This window comes from Tursiops truncatus, chromosome 16 (assembly GCF_011762595.2).
Source record: "Tursiops truncatus isolate mTurTru1 chromosome 16, mTurTru1.mat.Y, whole genome shotgun sequence".
NCBI classification, from domain to species: Eukaryota; Metazoa; Chordata; class Mammalia; order Artiodactyla; family Delphinidae; genus Tursiops; species Tursiops truncatus.
This window is the reverse complement of record NC_047049.1, coordinates 39,854,838-39,876,334: the sequence shown is the minus strand read 5'-3', so window position 1 is coordinate 39,876,334 and position 21,497 is coordinate 39,854,838. Positions and strand designations below refer to the sequence as shown.

Genomic DNA, 21,497 nt, shown 5'->3' with positions numbered 1-21,497 from the left:
CTTCATAGACTCACCTTGGGTGAAAAACAGTTGTCGGAGGTAAACATTACTATTTTATTAATTTATAGGCCTTTTGAATTAGAAAGGAGAAATATGAAATACAGAAGAGAACTGTAAATAGGACTCTGGAAAAGAACATTAGCATTGTGGCTGTCCTATATTATGTGCATAACACTTTCAGGGTTATAACTGGGAATCTCAGGGTAGGTCTGCAAGCATAACGTGATCAACTTGGACGATCGTGCTACCAATTCATTCATCTCAAATTTAGTATTGATTCCTATTGTCATAGTCAAGTAAGTGTTCAGTGATTTACTTCAATTGCAATTAACATGCACAAGATGTGACAGTGGCATGGATGCAACATCCTCACCATCTTCCCCCCCCAACCCCACTAATGATCATGAGGATTGATCTGTGTACCTCTGCAAAAACTGTGTGATTAGTACAAAAAAAAATAACCTGGGATCAAAGAAGACGGTTCTTAGATCAAGGGTGTGAAAATAACAGAACTTAAAGGACAAATACTAAAAACTTACAGTTCAGTTCTATTTGTAGGAAAAATGAAATTATTGGATTGCTATGTGACATAATATTTTTTAAGGTTATTTTATTGGCTCTGTCTGAGAAAGCTAACCGAATTGAATTTCTAGTTTTCATTAAAAAGGGGTTTCAATTCACCGTCACTGGCAATGTGATGTCAACAAGACAAATGCAGTTAGATTAAGGGGATCTTTATGTTGTAGCCAGTTTTTAAGTTGTGTACCATTCACTGCAGTGAGGAGCAAAGGGATGTAGCAACAATATGTTCACCAGGGCTGTGGAGAGTTGAGTTTGTCGCAATCTTATTGTTCTCTAAATATATATTCTTTATGCATGTGAAGTTTAACAGAGGGATTAGGTGAACAAACCTTAGACAAAGATTCATGAAGTTACTTTTCATATTAAATAATTCCCTCCTAGCATGTCTTGTATTCTTGTATGTTGCCCCTTTGACGGTGTGCCTAGTTCAGAGTTTGGCTAGGGGTAGCCCGGAAAGGAGTGAGTGGTAGTAGTGGTGATGGTGGTGGTGTGGTAGTTGCATACAGAAAACTGCTAATTTTCAGGTTCGTGTGGCTCTTCACACTGGATGGCCTAATGTAACCCTGTTGAATTCTTTAAGCTGATTTGTTGGACTAGTTTTATATTAGATGATAACACATCATTTTATGATGGATACTTGGGTTATAAGTATTTTCTACATTGTTATAGTGACATTCTACAATAGCACTATATGGTATTTCAATTCTAATATATTAATTCTATCCTAAAATCTTGTTTGAAATTAAACATCAACTAATTTCAAAAGTAATTATTTTTTTATTTCAACTCTATAAAGTATACAACAGGCACTCGGCAATTACAGCTGCAGGAAAAATACAGAGCAAATCAAAGCAGGTTAAGTTTATGAAAAAGTGTTTAATCTACATCAAAAGAGTGCAAGTGGTCAGGGACCATTTGATGACAGTTGTTGCATTCTGACTAACAAAGGACTCTTTCATGTAGAACGAATTGTAAGAGGACAATCAAATAACCATAGCTGTAAGAATACAAAAGAACTGAGCAGTTGTAAAAACATCATACATTGAAATAAATTTGATAGATGACACTTCAAGAAATGTCCCTATACTTGGAAAGTCCAAACCTCTGAGTCACTGTCAAGGTCCCAGAGCTCTGTCCGTTGATGCAGGGGCAGATAAGAGGAGGGCTAACAACACACCTTCAATGTTTAGCTTTCTAGGTCTGTTGAAAACTTGCCTTATAAGTGATTTGCATATACAAGAACTCAGAGGAAGCATCCTGTTTTGTTGACTGGTGCACCAAGGTACTTTTTCATCATTGGTTTCGTGACGAGGCTTGGCTAGCAGTCATTTTCCAATTTTTCTTTTGAGTTGTACTGTTGTTAATGGAGTCTAAAAAATGAGATATTTTAGAACTTGACTGCACTTATTTTTTTTAACTGAATCTGCACAGCTTAGCAAAACAGGAATACCTGTATACAGACTGATAGTATGTCATATATTAATTTGACCTGCACATACATTTATACATTTCACAGAAATGACGCTGTATCTCATTAACAGATACACAGCTCTGGTACATTTAACAGAAATAAGAGAACAACTTCATCATTTCTGTAATTCATCAATATTATGTAATAAAGGCTTATAAATTGTTAGCAGAAAGAACTGTAAAACGCAGCAAGCTAAGAAAGGACAACATTTTGAGGTGTGTTTGTCTTTGTCATGCAGCATAACACCAAATTTGTTTTTTTAATAGGATGCCATGAATTTAAGGCACTTGCAACAATGCCAGATAGCCAGGTCATGTTCTAAACTATGGGACAGATGGATAAACAGTACAGTTGACATAATTTTCAATAATACTGACAATTATGACATTAATTCAAGTCTACTTGGACCTAAAAACATTATTCAGTACAAATTAAATGAAATAATAATGCTGTGAAACACTAAAAAAAGTTACATGTACCACAAAATATCACACAGAAATACCTATTTACATAAATATTTGTCTGTGGTCCTACTGTGAAAGAAAACATTGTAATGGATAATGCACAAATCACCTCTACTGTATGAAATCAGCTCTAATATCCTTATTTTCGGTGCAGTAGCTGACTTCTTTAAATTTAAGTTCACCATCAGTTCAGTCTTTTAGAAATGAGACAAGAAAAATTCAGTAGTTGAATTTATATATTATACATGTGTGATTCACATGCATATCCCATAATTTTAAGTAAAAGTTATGATTTGTAAAGAATATAATCAAAATAAATTTGTTTTAAATGCCACATAGATCTGATTCCTATAGTAATTACAAAGAAGGGACAAACAAATATCATTCCTAGCAAATTTCCAGAAATCACTTTCCCTAATGTATTCAATCTATCTCAGGTGTTACATTGCTCCTTTCCTTGGCAGTTTTCAGTTTTCCTGTGAGTCAAGACACACAGAAAGCCCTTATTTCCCATACTTGAAGTATTAACAAGAAAGTCAGTTAACAAATCAAACAAGTTGGCGCTATTCTAACTTATCTGGATGTTCTTTAGTGGAAGAAAATAGAGGGGGCATGAAAAATTCAGAAATAAAGTGAGATGTGCTTTTTATGAAGCTGACCATGAATTTTAGCCCTAGTGTCTTCATTAAGACAGATTTAAATCCTTAAAATTCAATGTTGAAAATTAGATGAATGTTTTCTCTTAGTAATTCTTGAAAGATGTAGTTCACCTTTATTGGTGATTGCTTTAGACATCCTAATGTAATGCCACAGGTGAAATGAACAAAGATGCATTAACAAGTGGGAGAAATGACCTACAGTTACATTATGCTGAATGCTGCTTCTTCATTTTCTATAGAACTTGTACATATTGGTTGTCTTAGACTTGAACCATAGTTCCAAATCCACAGTAAGTGCTAATCTCTGGGGCTATTGGAATATTTAAAAAGTTGCAGGAGAAGATTCTCTTACTTAAAATGACTAGGTGAATTTAATATTCTAGCAAACCTTTAGCACGCCTACACCACTGTCTTTAAAAAAAAAATCACTGAACGTTGACTAATAACATTGAAATTATATTTTTAAAAGCCCAATTAAAAGCAATATTAAACTTCTGAAGTAGCATTCATAGCTGGATTTTAACTTGATATGTTTAATTTTATCTTCTAATATCTGTAGAAGAAGTTGAGTATTTTGAGGAATAGTTCAATTTTGAGAAACAGGGAGGGAAAAATCCGATAATACAGGAATAATAATAATATCTTAGGATCAAAATTTCATTTAAATTTATTCTAATTATATATAATATGCCCTTAATACTCTTATTTTCCAAATGTTTCTTAGATTTTTATATTTTGATAACATATCATATTCTAAAGTAGTCTTGGTATGAAAAATTCAAACAAAAATCATAATATATGCCTTCTTGGATACTATATAATCTCGGTGGACATATGTTTTGCAGAACTGTCTATATTTGATTGACTTTTTAAACACTCTCTACGGGAAAAGATCAAACCTCTGTTTAATATGCCATGTTCATATACAGTTCCAAATCAGGATGACAGCTCATAAAATTATACATTTGTCTAAGGAGGTACAATGCTACTTGTCCAGGAAAAGCTCCAAATGGCTGTGCTACTTTTGACAGCTAGTAATTGTCAACCGGCCTGCCAACTTTTCCCCATGTGAAAAAGCAAATCAATTCGATATTTCAAATCTGGTCTTTCCTAGCTAGTCTGATATTTCAGAATTGTAGTATTTCTGTTCTACTTAGCTCCAATTTACTTTTAAGAAATCGGGTTCCTGTTTCTACTCCTTTCCTCCTTTCACATGCTAATAGACTCCTTGCCCATTGACAAAAAGGTCATCACACCTGCCCAGGTTCTTGTCTTGTTCCCTGACCTCACATAGGTAAGGGTTCTCATCGGGTGAATCTTAATGATTTTGTGCTTGCTTTCTTTTCTTTTCTTGGTTCAGGCCTAAGACAAGAAGCTAGTTCAAATATATTTTTTGTCACCTTTCTCCCTCAACCCTAGACTGTGCTGTGTCTCCCTCAACCCTAGACTATGTCGTATGAGTGAAATCTGACAGAAGTTTGGTTTGATAAATTTAGTGAAAATGCTTGATTCTCTGGCTACACATGTAATGATTAGAATTTGTGTTGTCTGTTTAGACACTGACATTTACAGATGAAAGATATACATAGCACCTATATATAGTTTTTTTTTTTTTTTTTGGGTGGATCTTCATCCCTCTCCAACCCACCCCACCCTACCCTACCCTAAGGGTTTATTTTTATAAAAGGGAATATTTTAAGCCTCAGTTTGAGGGTGTGTGAGATAAATAAAAACCAGTTGGCTGCTAGTCATTTATTTCCAGGACCATCTTTAAGCACGCTATTTAAAAAAATATGAAATGGTTTGTGAATTGCTTTTGTCCCACTCTGTCATGCCAATTTATGAAAAAGAAACAAATATCATGCATGTTGTGTTCTTCAGTCCTCTGTGAAAACACATATATACCTGCTATGAGACTTCTCTGCAGACTCCATAGCAGTTGTGCTTTGATCATATCAGTTTTTAAAATCTGTCAGAAAGGAAAGGTAACATTCAGTCTCGTCATCAGCACTGCTGGGAAAGAAAATCATGAAACTTCTAGCACTGGTTTGACATGAACTCTGTGACCAGCAGATGTGTGGTCCTCTTGTATACGGTATTTACACCAGCTTGCAGTAACAGAGTCTACAACCCTCACTTGAAGAAAGGGAAGAGTCCAGTTTTTGTACCACAGTAATCTAATCTGTCGTACCCAATATATTATTTTTTGATCTTCTTGATAATTCTAGCAAGGTACTGACTCTCTTTGAAGTGTTTCTTACAGTCTTTCAAATTATAATCAGAGCAAAGCAAGGTCATTGCAACAATAGAAAACATTTCTTTACTGGTGAAAGGCTTTGCTTCAGGACCACCATGTCAACTGCTATTTTTAGGTTCAAACAGAAAACATGTAAAGAGCACTATTGTCATCTAAGCAATAAGTCCTAATGCCACTGTAGTTACTGGAGCAGCATCGATCAAAGGCATCATGGTGACCCCGAGCACTAATCTTCTCTCTTTCTTTCAGGTTTGCTGGCAGCTGTGTCTCAGAAAAAGCTGTCTTCAGCAAGGCAGAAGCAGGTAAGAGAAATACATTAGAAGTCTACGTCCCATCCTGAGTTGTCGTCAGGTGGTGGTTCGTCATTGTCCTCAGGGAAACTGTCAAAATTGCTTGTGTCTGTGGGTGATGCGACCTGCGAACAAGAGAACGAACGGTAAAATTTTCTGATTTTTTTTTTTAGGGGCCTTCCAAGCTAGATTTTTAAAACATTCTTTATTCAGTCTGTATTCAGTGGCTATTTTTGGAATGTCTACCATGAGCAGGTTTGTCCTTTGTATTGGGGGTTATAGTGGTGAATAAAAATAGACATGGCTCTTGCCCTCATGGAGTTTACACTCTAGGAAAGAATAAATTGTGTGATTCAAACAAATAATTATAGCTGTAGATAATTATAAACTTTGGTTAGTGCTATGAAGAAAAAGTACAAGGTGTCATGAGTAAAAAAGAGTGATTGTGGAAAAAGTATTAAACCTAAGAATTAATGGTTTCCATAAAGAGGGTATATAGCACATGCAAAGGTCCTGAGGTGAGAAAGAGAGAGCTCCATGCTATGAAGTATCTAAAAGAGGTCAATTTGGCTACTGTATAAAAGAGGAGGGGAGTGAAATGAGAAATAGGCAGAAGTCATCTTAAGGATTTCCGTGTATTTATTCTAAGTATGATAAAAAGCCCTTTCTAACCTTAAGCAAAAACTCTTACAAGTTTACTGGGCAAAGTCCAATCTGCAGAGCATGAGTAAAAGCAGTAAAGAAACACTTTAATTTCCCTTATATTCTATAATATTTAGGACCTCATATTCTATTTTTTATATATATATATATATATATATATATATATATGCATTTCCCCCATATAATTTAACACTACTGATTGCATAAAAGGAGACCCCTGGTAAATATAAGTTAGGATAATTTAGACTTAATATTTACCTCTTCAAGTTTCTTATACTGTTCTTGTTCTAAAAGTAAAACTTTATGAATGCAGTTAGCATCTGTAATTTGCTTTGTGAATAAACATAAATATTAGCGTAGAAATAAATCTTAGAAGTAGGAAAAATATTTCTGTAGAAGAAGTGATCTTAAATTAGTCCCAGAAAAAGGAAGTATATAAATGAAAGGTTCAGGACTGCAAAGCAGCCCTCTCCTCCTTAGTTGAGACACATCACATTTTATTAGCTAGATATAGTATTGTATCTATAAATGCAGTCAATTGAAATCTATTTCAGGTTAATAGCGTGTAAACACTTAGTTGACTTAGTGGATTAGCAGTTTAACAAAACACCTAATGTGTTAAGAAAAGAGAATTTAAAAGAACACCATTGTGCTTAGGAGTGCTTCAGAGTACTATGTGGGCAGGGGAAGAGGAGCTATGTGGGGCGTAAGTGAGACAATATAGGCCAGGAATTGAAAGCTGTTGAAACTGATTGCTGGACTGTTGACCACACCCAACAGGAAACCAAAGGGCCGTGAATGTTTTGTTGTGGTCCATTTGGGTTGGACTCTTGGAGACAGACCATGGTGGAGAGTGAACTGAAATCATAAACAGAAGGTAACAATAGCAGATAATCCTAACTCACACCAAGTATACTCAAGTACACACTAAATTGTTAAGAACTTATGGCATCTTGTATAGAGAGAAGATGTATGTGCAGAAATTTAAAACAGTGTACATAGTTTTGGTGGTAATTCATGAATATGACTAAATAAGGTGAATATATTCTTGGGCAAAGATGTATAAAGGTTTTATATTACGAGGAAAAAAAGATTCATGATACTCTTCTGTCAATATTTAACACCGTTTTTAAGCTTGGATTTTAGAAGATGTCACTATTTTAATCTGGTATTTCTCCTATAGTTTCTAATCTGATCATAGGATAAAAATGTAAAAATAGCAGACCTTTGATGACTGACAAACACCTTCACGTGTGTCACACTAGTACAAGCTGGAAAGTCTACTTACACTTGGTATTATAGGAGGTGTCAAGGTGCCTTTTCTTAAGCCTTCCCAATTAAAGCCCTCAAACCATCTAAGAAAGGAAAAGAAGTAGACAGTTAAACACATTTTACCTCAGCTGAAGTCTTCGCATTGCAACCTATATATGATGTCCATGACTGATGGAAAACAGGCAAACATTTTCAATTTAACTGCATGTTTTTAAATATTAGCTTATTAAATGGAATGCATATTTTTAAAAAAATCTAATTGTGAAAATTTTAGACACCAATTAGAAAGCAACTCCTTTTTATTCTAGTAATTTCAGTCATAATGTCTCTCGGACCTTGTTCCTACACAATCATTATAACTTAATAAATGTCATAATATGCTGGGCCCTACAGGAGATTTATTTTAAGAAGGTAGAATCAGGGCATGAATTGTCAGGACAGAAAATTATCTTTCCATCTTTGTCACTGATTCAGTGGGCAGCCTCAGTTAATTAACCTGTTCACATCACTGTCTTGGTCTCTAAGTATCCCATTTTCTTTCTTTTTTCTTTTTGGTAGAATAAAGGTATTTTGCGTATGGCTTTTCTGTAGAAATGGGGGCCAAATATCACAGAAGGTTTGTTGTTGTTGTTGTCTTTGAAAGGTTTCATCATTCACAAATGCTTACACCAAATTCCTGGCAGGCCTTTTAGACATTCATAGGGTAAACACATTCCTCTTGGTAGATATGTGAATCTCCTGTGCATGTTACAGAAACAGACTAATAGGGAAAAACCAATATGGTCTTAGTTTAGCTTCAGATACATCCAGTCAACATGGATAAGGTCTGATATTCAAGATGCTACTATTGCTTGGAAAAAGAAAATAGATGCTATGACAGAGAAAAAAGACTGTACTCTTAACTAGGAAATGGTTGGAAAAGTATATTTTAGGTTGAGTCAAGGAAATGAGGCATGATAGATGGTGGAGTACTTTTGTTTTTAATATTCTGGTAGAGAAGAGAATTCCAGGATTAAAAATATGTATTTCTTCTTCATGCTCAAGAGGAAAAGTGCTAGTTAGTTTGAGTCAGGAAAAACTAAAGTCAGTGAATCTGTTGTTTAGAATGTCAGAGGGTCAGATGTGTCTAAATAAAGTCCCAGAGACGCAACTCGAAAGGTCTTAAATAACAAGGCTAACTAGTCTACATGTCTCCTTGGATATTCCCATAGACTAATTAATTGCATCAGTTATATACAACCACTACCTTAAAAACATCAGCCTGGGAAAATACTTTCTGAACTCTCAAACCTAAAGTTATAAGGAAAGAACACTTACTTGTGCTTTTGAATGTCTTTCACTCCATTTTTCAAATTCCCTAATCTTTCTGATGGATTATCCCTAAAAATAAAATAATTGTTAAGGAATCTAATTGTTTCCATATTATGATCCTTTAAAAAATAATGTGGTTGAAATGCTTACCTGCATAGTTTTTTAATTAAATTAGCAGCATTTTTGGCAATCTTCTTTGGAAATTCTATCATGTCAATCCCCCTCAATATGATGTTATAGGTTTTCATAGGATCTGGGCCTGAGAAAGGTGGGCTGCAAGAATGAGAGACATGAAAAGAGATAGTACTTGGTTTTCTAAATAAGAACACTTATTGTTATAACTCCACAAATGACAGTTCTTATTTGGGGACATATATTAATAGTGAAATGAAACTTGATTAATGGCAAAACAGTGTGGAAATGTTTCCAAGCAAATTGTTTAGCAAAACCCATAAATGGGTCAAGTGTGTCCACTGTGCCCCTCATTTCTTTTCAGTGCAGGTGACTTATCAGCTCACTGATTACACTTGGGATGAAGTCCAACATCATTAGAATGGGCTACAAGAACATCACTGGTATGACCCCATCTCCTGCCATTACCGTGCTCACTCCCTGGGATCCAGGTAGACCAGCCTTTCTCTGCTCCTCTGAAGTACCCAGCACTCTCCCACCTCAGGGCACTGTTAGGTACTTCCCAGGCCTCCTGGCTAATGCCTCACTTATCTCAAAAAGGCCTGCTCTGATCACCCAAATGTAACGAATCATATAAACATTATCAACCAACAAACCTAATGTAATAATCTAATCAATCTAATGCTGGAATTTAAACTTTAGTCTAAGTTAGATTCCCCTGTTACACTCTTATAGAACCCTGTATGCCACTTACTATACTTGGTAACTACTTCATTTTGATGAGTATTTGTTTTATGTCTGTCTTCCCTTCCAGTCCCTGCTGGTATTCCCAGAGTCTGGTGGAATGCCTAACACATAGTAAGTGGTCAGTAAATATTTGTTGAACTAATGCTTCTACAGAACAGTGCTCTTCCTATCCTTTTCTCCCTCTTTATCCATCCTCAGATAACCTAATGCAAGACATCCTCTTTGTTAGAAAGGATGTGATACCCAGTCCCTCATAAGCCAGATCTGTTGGGTTATTTACCTATCCATCCTTGGACTGTGGCTTTGTGCCAGGCTCAGGGAATACAGATGTGACTAAAGTCAGCTCCTTCCATCAACTTTCCCACAGTTCAGAAGGGAGGTTATGATGTGCCTTGACAGCTGATTTCTTTGGAATTAATTAATCTCCTTATATAGGGCTCGTTCATGTTTCTTGGGGGAAGACGTTTTCTGGATTATTTTTTGTCTATCCATAAAATTAGCAGTTCAAATATTTCCTTCTATTGAGAAAGTTGAAAACAATGAATTGCTTAAAAAGGGCTGTGTGCATTAAGGTTTTGTCCCTATTTTCTGTAACAAGTACTTTCTATTTGTCATTAACTGTCACGTTAAACCACTCTTTATAATGTATTACCATCCAATTCTATTTAGTATTCTAAGAATTTTCTCTTTACATAATGCTATGATTGAATATTCTCTCTACTCTCAAGTTAATTTGCCAGTTTTTATTTTCACTTTAAACATGAAGAACCACCACATCTTGGTTTTTCTTGTTATCAACTTAATGTTGGTTCTAATTTATATTTTTGCATTGATTTTTGTTCTTTCTAACATAATTTTATTAAAGGTGACTTTTGTGGTTTTTGCAAGCCATGCGTGTTCTGGCCAAGATATTCAGGCAATATGTGGAAATACAAAGTATTCAATTTAATTTTACTTGAAGTTAATTTCAATATGTGCTTCTTCACCAACAACATTAAAAAATGTTTTTGCCCAGAAGTATACCCATGCACCTCTGGTCAATTAATCTACAACAAAGGAGGCGAGAAAAGACAGTCTCTTCAATAAGTGGTGCTGGGAAAACTGGACAGCTACATGTAAAAGAACGAAATTAGAACACTCCCTAACAAACACAAAAACTCAAAATGGATCAAAGACCTAAATATAAGGCTGATACTATAAAACTCCTAGAGGAAAACATAGGAAGAACACTCTTTTGGACATAAATCACAGCAATCTTTTTGGATCCACCTCCTAGAAATTAAAAACACAAAGAAATGGGACCTAATTAAAAGCTTTTGCAAAGGGAAACCATAAACAAAACGAAAAGACAACCCACAGAATATTTCCAAATGAAGCAACCAACAAGGGATTACTCTCTATCAAAAAACCCCATCAAAAAGTGGGTGGAAGACCTACATAGACATTTCTCCAAAAAAGACATACAGGTGGCCAAAAAGCACATGAAAAGATGCTCAACATCGCTAATTATTATCAGAGAAATGCAAATCAAAACTACAGTGAGGTATCACCTCCCCTGGTCAGAATAGCCATCATGAAAAAGTCTACAGATAATAAGTGCTGGAGAGGGTGGGGAGAAAAAGGAACCCTCCCTGCACTGTTGGTGGGAATGTAAATTGGTACAGCCACTATGGAGGTTCCTTAAAAAACTAAAAATAGAGCTACCATATGACCCAGCAATCCTACTCCTCGGCATACACATCTGGAGAAAAACATGATACAATGTTCACAGCAGCACTGTTTACAATAGGCAAGACGTGGAAGCAACCTTATTGTTCATCAGTGAAGGAGTGGATAAAGAAGGGGTGGTACATATATACAGTAGAATATTACTCAGCCATAATAAAAGAATGAAATAATGCCATCTGCAGCACCATGGATGGCCCTAGAGATTATCACACTGAGTGAAGTTAGCCAGAGAAAGACAAATATCATATATCACTCATATGTGGAATCTAATTTAAAAAAAGCAAATGAACTTATTTACAAAACAAACAGTTACAGATATCAAAAACAAACTTATGGTTACCAAAGGGGAAACGTAGCAGGGAGGGATGAATACACACATGCTACTCTACATAAGATAGGTAACCAACAAGGACCTACTGTATAGCAGAGGGAACTCTACTCAATATTCTGTAATAACCTATATGGGAAAAGAATCTAAAGAATAGCTATATGTATAACTGAATCACTTTGCTGTACACCTGAAACTGACACACAACACTGTAAATCAACTATACTCCAATAAATTTTAAAGAAAAAATATTTTAAACACTTCGGAGTTTTCTTTTTTATAACGACATAATTCAATTGTAATCCTAGTTGTGAATTATGAGCAATAAGTATTCCTATAGTCATTCCTACCTTCTCTCTCCCAGCTTAACTTTTAAAATTGCCAAAGACTATAACATTTCCATTCTGCTCAATAACCAAATTTATTTTCATTCATCTCTTAGTTGACTTGGTCATACAGTAGTGTTTCTAAGAAAGCCCTGGGGTTGACACTTTAAGTGCTTTTTTTTAATATGCGGTATGCAGGCCTCTCACTGTTGTGGCCTCTCCTGCTGCGGAGCACAGGCTCCGGACGCCCAGGCTCCGCGGCATGTGGGATCTTCCCGGACCGGGGCACGAACCCGTGTCCCTTGCATCGGCAGGCGGACTCCCAACCACTGTGCCACCAGGGAAGCCCTGGGGTACACACTTTATATGTTGTCTTTATATTTTAAGAATAATTTAAGAATAACTTAATTTTGTATAAATTAGTTGAGTTGTACTCTGTCTCTCTCAGAACTACATAGTTCTTAATATTCTATCTTTTGGCATTAAAGGTGCTATAGAGGAGGTTGAGGCCAACAACTTGAATTCTAATCCTCCTCACTCCCATCATCATATATGACATGCTTTTGTAGCTTAGAGACTATATAATTATTCCTTATCATTGAAGCTAGGAAATTGCACTAGGACACATGGTGGTGTTATGACTCTGTTTCCCCATGGTTACTGTTGATCAAAATGATCCACTGAGACCATCTGTGACTGGTCTATGTCATGAATTTTCTATCATGTAATTGAGTATGTTTTCTATCCCACTTGTAATCGTCTCTTCATATACATAGTTGTTTTTCCTATTTCCTTGGACTTCTGTATCTTCTTTCTGTAATAATTTCTATATCCTTTTTTCCTGAGGTCTATCTACTACCTTCCTGGCTGGGTTTTTAATTGCTATTCTGTTTTTCTGTTGCTTATAATATGATTTTCAGCTTTGTACTGTTCTTGAGGTCTGCAAGTTTACTAATTTTCATCTGTGAACACTTACAGACATTTGTTGAAGTTACTTTTTTAAAGAGATCATGCTTTCAACAGCTGCAAAGAAATTTTAGATAACAAGTTGAACTCTTCCCATGTTTCTCTGAATCATTTCTCCTGTGGTATTTAACTGCCTTTGCCTATGTATCTTTCATCTAAAATTAACAGAAAACACCAACGAGGTTTATTAATTTGAAGTCAACATAAGATGTTTCAAGAGTAATGGTATAAAATGTCCACAAGTGGGCTTCCCTGGTGGCACAGTGGTTGAGAGTCTGCCTGCCAGTGCAGGGGACACAGGTTCGAGCCCTGGTCTGGGAAGATCCCACGTGCTGTGGAGTAGCTAAGCCCGTGGGCCACAACTACTGAAGCCCATGAGCCTAGAGCCCGTGCTCCGCAACAGAAGAGGCCACCGTAATGAGAAGCCTGTGCACCACAACAAAGAGCCCCCACTCTCTGCAACTAGAGAAAGCCCGTGTGCAGCAACGAAGACTCAACGCAGCCATAAATAAATAAATAAATTCAAAATGTCTACAAGTGAAATAAAAACCACCACATAACTGTTCCTGGCAATGGTAGTACTAGTAGTAGGTGTTAGCATCAATGGAGTGCTTCCTATGTTCTAGACTTTCTCATTGCTTAATAGATTCACTGAATCCGCACAAATAACCATGAGACTGAAAGTCCCATCTTCCTCTCATTTTCACTGTAGCTACTAAGTTCTCTTAAGTAATTCTTTCACATTCCACTGCATGCTTCTTCTTAGATCTGAATTATGGGAATTATCTTCAAACTAGCCTCCCCATCCCTCTTCCAATTTGCTCTACCCATTACTGCCAGCTTGTTTTCCTTGAACACCACAACACATGTCACTCCTTTATCAGAAAATCCTCCATGAGTCCCTCTCTGGATGGAGTCCAAACACTGAGGTACAGCAATCATGATTCTTGAAAGATGACTCTTTTTGGATCTCCCATCTTTTCTTAACATGAACCTTTTTCATGTCTTTGCCCACTACTCCCCCTCTATTTAAGCCATGCCTTTCTGCCTGGAGTGAACTTTGCTCTCTGTATTCCTCCTGCAAGGCCCAGCTAGTCCTACGCTCTTCAAAAGCCTCCCTGGACAAACTTAACCTTCTTCTGAACTCTTCAGTTCATAATGACCTTCTTAATTATTGTCCTGAGCACAGGGCTTGGTGGCATATTTGTTCCTCTTTTCCTTGAGTTTATAGTCCGTTTTATACCTGGTCGTATCCACAGTACCTTTTTTAAGTTGTTGAAGACTACAATATTATTACACAACAGATCTGCAAAGCATTTACATCTCATTTAGATATAACAATTGCTAACAGTTTCTCTTATTTCTACAAATAGTTGACTCTATATTTTTATATGACTTTCATCTTCCTTGCTGGCTAAATGACTAGGCTCAGAGATCTCACAGAAAGACACTAGATGATTCCACATTCACATATGTATAAATAATGAGAGTTGATGTTGAGTTTGTTCCCCTCATCTGACCCATTTTAGTTTTTACTTTATGAATTCCTGATTATCTGCATAACTAATTAAAAAGTATGGTAACAAGATCTGGTGAAAGTACTTTAAGATGGTCTCGCCAGAGTGACAAAGACAGGAGTGTGTAGCTGTTTGCTGGTCTATTTTTATCAGCAGTTCTCTATCAATGTCCATACCTGCCAGTCAGAAGTTCATACATTAGGATTCCCAGTGACCAATAGTCGGCTGAAATGTCATGGCCTTTGTTCAGGATGATCTCTGGGGCTACATACTCTGGAGTCCCACAAAAAGTCCATGTTTTCTTTCCAAATCCTATTTTCTTTGCGAAGCCAAAATCAACCTTACAAAGAGAGAAAAAACAAGATATTCCAAGCCACTTTTGATTAAGCTTAAAAGCAAAAAGCTACTTTGTTGACGTATGCTGATGATGATAATAAAATAAAAACAGATTTGAACTATTGTAGTCCTGTCTTCTAAAAGAAGTCCTCTGTATATTTCGAACAAACAAAGCCTCCCTGCTCAAGCTCAGTTTCAAAAGGAAAAGTTGAAACTTTAACATAGGATAAAATTCACGTCACCGAAAATAAAGGCAAACTTTTCTTTATGGAAATACTTTCCATTTTTCCTTCTTTTATGCCAGTGGAGGTTGGGGTATAAACAAATAATTTCTCCTTTACTCAGGCATATTTTCCAGATATCTCCTGGACTTAATGAAGTTGACAATTCACTTAGTGTTAATTGAGAAGCCATTTTTATTGTTGAAGGAGCTGAGTTACAAAGCTATGGGACCAATAACTCTGTCCTTGGAAAACAAAGAGATAAAATCGAAACGTATTCTTCATGTTTCTAGAAAACTTTTGAAGCAGGAGCCTCAAATGCAGAAAAGCATTTTTTTCTAAAACAACTGGTTGAGAATACAAATAATTAACTATCATTGATGTGATTACTTTGAAAATCATAGGTTGAATAAAAATTCCAAAAATTTAAAAAACAGAATCAGGCACTGAAAGATCCAAAGTCTACAAAAGTTACACATTTTAAAATAAGAGAACTTCCCTTCTACTGTAGATCTTTAGAGCTCTTGGCCAATTTTATTATTACTAATATTATTACTAACATGGCCTGGATAACATTGCCAGCAAGCCCTTTTTTTCCATTAGCATTACAGTATTCTTTAAGATAATGATTCATGGTTCTCCACATATGACCTATTCCCTTTGGATGGCAGAAACCCAGCTAGACATAGGACTTCTACGAAGCTTTTCTGGGTCTACGAACACATGCAAGCAAGCGTGAGCCTATTTAAGCATGTTTTGCCAGCACATTATTAATTAAAACCTAGCCAATTTAATTTCTCATAACCTTTACATAACTTGAAAGAATAGTTAGTTGAAAACAGTAACGCTACAGCCTGTTCATTAGCCAGTATTTTAAAGTGCAGGGCAGAAACCATGTGTGAAACACACTGACCAATTTGGCGTAACCTCGGTGGTCTAGGATGAGATTTTCTGGCTTGAGGTCCCTGTAAATGATTCCTTTGGAATGCAGATAGGCAAAAGCTTCTACCACACATGCTGTGTAAAATCTGGTTGTAGAATCTTCAAATGAACCTCTGAGACACAGAAAATGGAATAAAAAGTAGGAAAGAAATTAGTTTGTCTAATAAGGGTCAGTTTCTCACATCACTATATTCCTACGTCAGAATGTGACCCCAGAGACCAGTGTCCTACTGGCCAAATGTCATAGGGCTACCTTTGGATACTCGGTTTTAAAAAGCATCTGAGGGTTAAGTCAAGGAATTCTTTGCCCTTATGAGTAGGATGGTTAAATCTAACTTCCTGAATATACTGAAGAGGAGGTCAAGCACATACCACGTTTCATGTACTTCGTGGATTCCTCACAACAGCCCACTCCAATGTTAAAAGGCAAAGTTACAGAGGTGGGCAGAAGAGAGGCAAATCCTATTTTAGACCTCGTCTACCAAGGGGTGTTTTTTAAAGAACGGTTTATGAGTTTAGTCATATTTATTCTTAGTTTTTAAAATCTTTCTAAATAATAGAGATGTGGCTCATGAGTGTGAATAAAAGTTAATGTTTTCAAAGAACCACTTTGGAAATGAGTTACAACGCTACTGATAACAGATCGCAATCTAAGTATTCTGTCTGAAGCTTCTGTCAGCAAGACAAATAATATCTATTTCCTATGCTACTGCCTTCTTATTAGAAGGAAAAGATGGAGCTAAAAGATAAGAAGGAAAAAGGTAATTGGAAGGGAATGTTTATTAAACTTGATTATGATGTTTAGCAAGAAAGCTCTTTGTCTCTCTGTACGTGTATGTGTGCGTGAGTGTGTGTTTATTTAATGAAATAACAGTAAAGGAAAAAAACCTTGGCATCTAAGGTTGACTCCTTGGTTCTAGGGAAGAACCTTTATACTTTACCTGTTTTTTTTTCCCTATGGAATCCCTTAGAAAGATAAACTACTTTTTTTTCCCCTCTTCTTTCCCAAGTAGTAGTAAATGCAATTAAATAATTTCATGAAAATTCAAGAACATTAGTGTGAACATCAGCTCTTGAGTTGGCTGAGATGTAACAGGACAGCAAGCACTCAGGTGGTTTTGGGGAACATGCAGCAAAGCGGAGGCCCAGAGCTTGCTTTCACGAGAGTCACTGATACCAGTTTGCATCTTGCTCACATTTGCTTCTTTTTCAATATTGAGAAATAAATTCTAACAAACCGAAAAGTACGATACAGCTGCTATCTTGCAAAATTTATCAGTGAATCTAAGGCTAAAGCAGCCATCTTTCAGGTCATGTTTTAGAAATAGGCAGTGCCTTCCAGAAAGGTATAGTCTGCATTTTAACTACTAATGTCCCCTGAGTTGTCACTGAAATAATTAGCTCTTCCCAAAGGGAATATCCTTCTTTTGAAATACAATTCAGGGCATGATGATATCTACTCCTCTAGATACTAGACTCTTAACTGTAATCACTAGGTTTCTAGTATCTCTCTTCAACAATATCTGGATGGAACAATGGTGAATCTATAAGGACAAGAAAAGGTTTGAGAAGAATTGCATCTATATTAGGAAATGAATGGTATACATTATGCTGCAATTGTTTGCTGACTTGGAGCTGTCTTTGCAGAACCAACACTATATAATCCTGTGTATTGGGAAAGGGATTAGAATAGTACCTTAAAGGTCCTTTCATCTTTGTCCTTAATTAAGTATGTTTGTCTATCAAGAGCAGCATATTTCTTTGAGAGATCATTTGCCTGAAATAGTAAGCATCCATGTGTAGATAATTAATGAGCAACTTTATACTGAGTGCTGTACATGACTTCAATCCCTTCTCAATGGAGAGCACAGCAAAGCAAAACAATCTAAACAAAACAGTACATAGAATAGAGCTTTGTCTTTTTTCACACTACATGCCTTGTTTTAATACGAAAATTGATTACTTCCTTGTAGCAGGACTGTCTAATTGCAATATGGGTGGGCCTTTTCAAAAGCCTACAATTCTTGCTTCCTGTTAGAAGAAGAGTTATTTCTGCAGTTGCGATGCTGGGCAACAGATCTGTTTCCCTTAATATTCAGTTGTTAATAAAATGGAACCAAATGGACAAATGCATTGTTTCTGTAAAGAGAGTACACACTTAATGAGAGATCAATTTCTCATGGCATCTCTGAATGGTATTCATATTTATATTCTGAACAAGCTGATCATTAGCAGAAAGACGAAAAACATCCTAATGCAAACTCCAATTCATCAGAGGAGGCCGTAGGTTACGAATGTGCGCTCTGAATGAAGCAAAGTCCTGGGCTCAAATCTGGCCTCCACTTACTGTTTAATCTTAAGTAACTGACTGTACCTCTCCAGGTCTTAGTGTTGTCATGTGCAAAATGAGACTAATAACAGAAACTCTCTCTTTGGGTTGTTGTGAGGATACAAAGAACTTGAGGCGTGTATTAGAATAAATGCCTGGCACACATCTGGTACTCAGTAAGTAGTAGCCATTACTATTGAGCACCAAAACCTCTTCTTTAGCGCCTCCAGTGTCTTAATCTAGGAAAAGTGACTGATGTAGGACAGTCTCTTGGGGATGGGAGTTTGCAACTCTATCACTACTACTGAAATATTGGATTGGCCAAAATGTCCGTTCGGGTTTTTCCCTAAGATGTTACCTGAACGAACTTTTGGGCCAACCCAACATTTGCTGCTTCTCACTGCAAAGGCTAATTGCCATGAGTCAGCTCTGAAGCGTTTTCTGCTAATCTCTGTTCTTTTCACTTTCTCCATGCTTCTCCCAAGTGTACAGGTGAAAATTATCCTTATATTGCTTACCAGTCAAAACCTTCCTTTTTTCATCATGAAGGGAACTGACCATAAACATCCATCACTGGGTCTTCAGTTCTTGACAGCTTGTTTCTGAGCCATTTTGGAATTTGGAGAGCTCTAGAAAGCTGGTTTCTAGCCCTTCAACAGATCTGTATTGAGTATCTCCCATATATAAATATATTTGTAACTGATTTTAAAAATTAAATAAAAAATTTGTCTCAAATCTGTTTCTGTGTTATGTGACAAATCAACACAATATATGCACACAAAATGTTTACCGGCAACACAGTTTCATCACTAAATATTTGATGTAGGTAATTTGTGAATTTTAAAATACCCTTTTGGAAAGCAGTCAAAAACCACAGCATTAGGGTGATTCACAATGAAAAATTACTATTAGAATCGGAAATGACAATGTAAATTTGATTTAAAACAAAAGCTTGTTTTATCAACAGTTAAAGTTGCTTGAAGAAAGAAATCATTCCCCTATATAGCTCTTTGAAATAATATATTATGCCTTGACAGTTGTGTCATTTCAATTAACAGGTAAGGGATAGGTCCTTATATCCTCTTCAGGAGGGAGTAGGTGTTTTATCTTAGCTAGATGGCAGTAGATAACAACAATTTGCTTCAGGGGATTTGAGGGTTATGTATACTTATTGATAGACTCAAATTAAAATGTAATCACAGTGTTTAATCAACTTGCCATAACCAAGTCCTGAAATGGCAGAATGTAACAAAGACAAAGCATCTCTCACTGAAAGACAAGTTCCCTCTTTTCATTGACTAGTGACCACAATCATTAGTGAGTATATAAACCTGAAGCATGCTACAGGTTTATTGCCAAAGTAGGAAGGCTAAATTATTATGAAAACGGACTCATTTCCTTAAAGGACTTTCAACCAAATTAAGAAATGACACAGATTCCACCTAATGGGTCATCTAAGATGGAATTTAAGTAATCACCTCCCATAAAATAGCTGGAATTAAGGAGAGTGTATATAGAAAGTCACTTGCTGGCTTATAAAACACATCCAGGAAGACTCGAGACCAGAAGTGAGATGTGATAGTTATGGTTTCTTATGTAATTGTTTAATACGTTCTGTAGGAAAAATTAACGTACACTTTAAAAAATTCAAATTAAGTAAATGATATTAGAATATGTATTAAATACTAATATTAATGTAATATATACTAATAACTGTAATATATACTAATAACCTCTCTCTCTCTCTATATATATATATATATATCTCAACCACTTACATTTTTAAGAAAGTTGTGGTTGACAATTCTGTAACTGTTGTAGAGAAGAAGTGAATAAAATATAGTTTGTATATTCCAAATAATGGAACAGAATTTGTGGAAAAAAGTCACAAACTATAAGATAAAACATGATAGCTAATTAAAGGACAAACCAGGGAAATTGCAACAATTAACATTTCAGTGCTGTAGTTCCTATTTCCAAGATTAAAAAAAAATTTAATAGTCCTCAAAATCTGTTTGTATATATGGTATCATTTTAATTCCTTCTTCCTGACAACAAATAAAAAACTGCTCTGTGTTCTTTTTCTATGCTGATGAGAAGAAAGAGAGTGAGAGGCAGGAAATGGTCAGCTCAGCTGCTAGGTGAAGGAAGGAGGATGTCATTGCTATAGGAGACTTCCTGCGCTAAATCCCTGAGGCTCAGAGGTCACACAAGCCTTTCTTCAGATTAACCTTCCCACCAATACATTTCCTTTATGCTCTCAGAATAGCTTCTCCCTTACTACTACTTACTGGGACCCGAGAGGAAAACTAAAGGAACTGAACAAAAAGGTTTATTTTGACTGAGGATACTTTTATATACACTGTGACAAATAGCATAATTAATTTCCTTTTTCTCTTGGCATTTTTTTGGTTCTAACAGTTAATCTTTAGGATTTCTCAGCCCCGGTTTAAACAAGCAATGAGGAAGCTAGTCTGTGACAGTATTAATTGGAGCCTGGATATCCAAAACTATGCTTTCCCTTTAGCAATTTCTTACGTAGGAAAAAAAAAAGTCTCTTGGAATAAAAGCAGTAAGGCTACATACATATTGAATATCTAAAAAAGAAAGCTGGCAGGGGACAATGAGTCCGAGATGATTTTATATACGACAGCTTCATTGCTTTCCATGTCGAGGCTTCAGCCCCTCTGAATCTTTAGGAAGGATCAGGTAGCTGCTATTTCTCTGGATCATGCCTCCTTAATGAATATTTAGTACACTGGGGGGACTCAGCAACTGTGTACCCCAAATCCAAGGAAGATAAAAGGGAAGACAAAAGAAAGGGTCAGTAAGCAGTCTGGTGGAGGTAGAAAAAGGACCATCACTGATCTTCTCCCTCCATCCACTCCTCCCAAGACAAGCTGCTTCTTGATAGCATTCCTTTGCTACCCCGACAAATCCAAATACATCTCACTTG

General features: G+C 36.2%; 1 protein-coding gene and 1 long non-coding RNA gene across 4 annotated transcripts in view; one reads left to right on the top strand and one right to left on the bottom strand.

Moving 5' to 3' along the window:
* The window catches only part of LOC117308450 (uncharacterized), a 108,456-nt gene that overhangs the window by 60,476 nt on the left and 26,483 nt on the right, over positions 1–21,497 (top strand). The window contains exons 2-3 of one of the 2 annotated variants that reach the window (XR_012327009.1): positions 5,683–5,735; positions 7,167–7,263. This is a non-coding gene — a long non-coding RNA (uncharacterized lncRNA). The remainder of the gene's footprint in view (positions 1–5,682; positions 5,736–7,166; positions 7,264–21,497) is intronic. The other variant, XR_004522437.2, reaches the window with a different exon arrangement.
* PRKG1 (protein kinase cGMP-dependent 1) overlaps positions 1,340–21,497 on the bottom strand; it is a 1,078,644-nt gene continuing 1,058,486 nt past the window's right edge. For both annotated transcript variants that reach the window (XM_033841580.2, XM_033841582.2), the window contains exons 13-18: positions 16,184–16,325; positions 14,890–15,053; positions 9,120–9,242; positions 8,976–9,038; positions 7,675–7,741; positions 1,340–5,848 (exon numbers count right to left, since the gene is read on the bottom strand). In XM_033841580.2, coding sequence (XP_033697471.1) covers positions 5,750–5,848; positions 7,675–7,741; positions 8,976–9,038; positions 9,120–9,242; positions 14,890–15,053; positions 16,184–16,325 — 658 coding nt within the window. In that variant the 3' untranslated portion in view covers positions 1,340–5,749. The remainder of the gene's footprint in view (positions 5,849–7,674; positions 7,742–8,975; positions 9,039–9,119; positions 9,243–14,889; positions 15,054–16,183; positions 16,326–21,497) is intronic.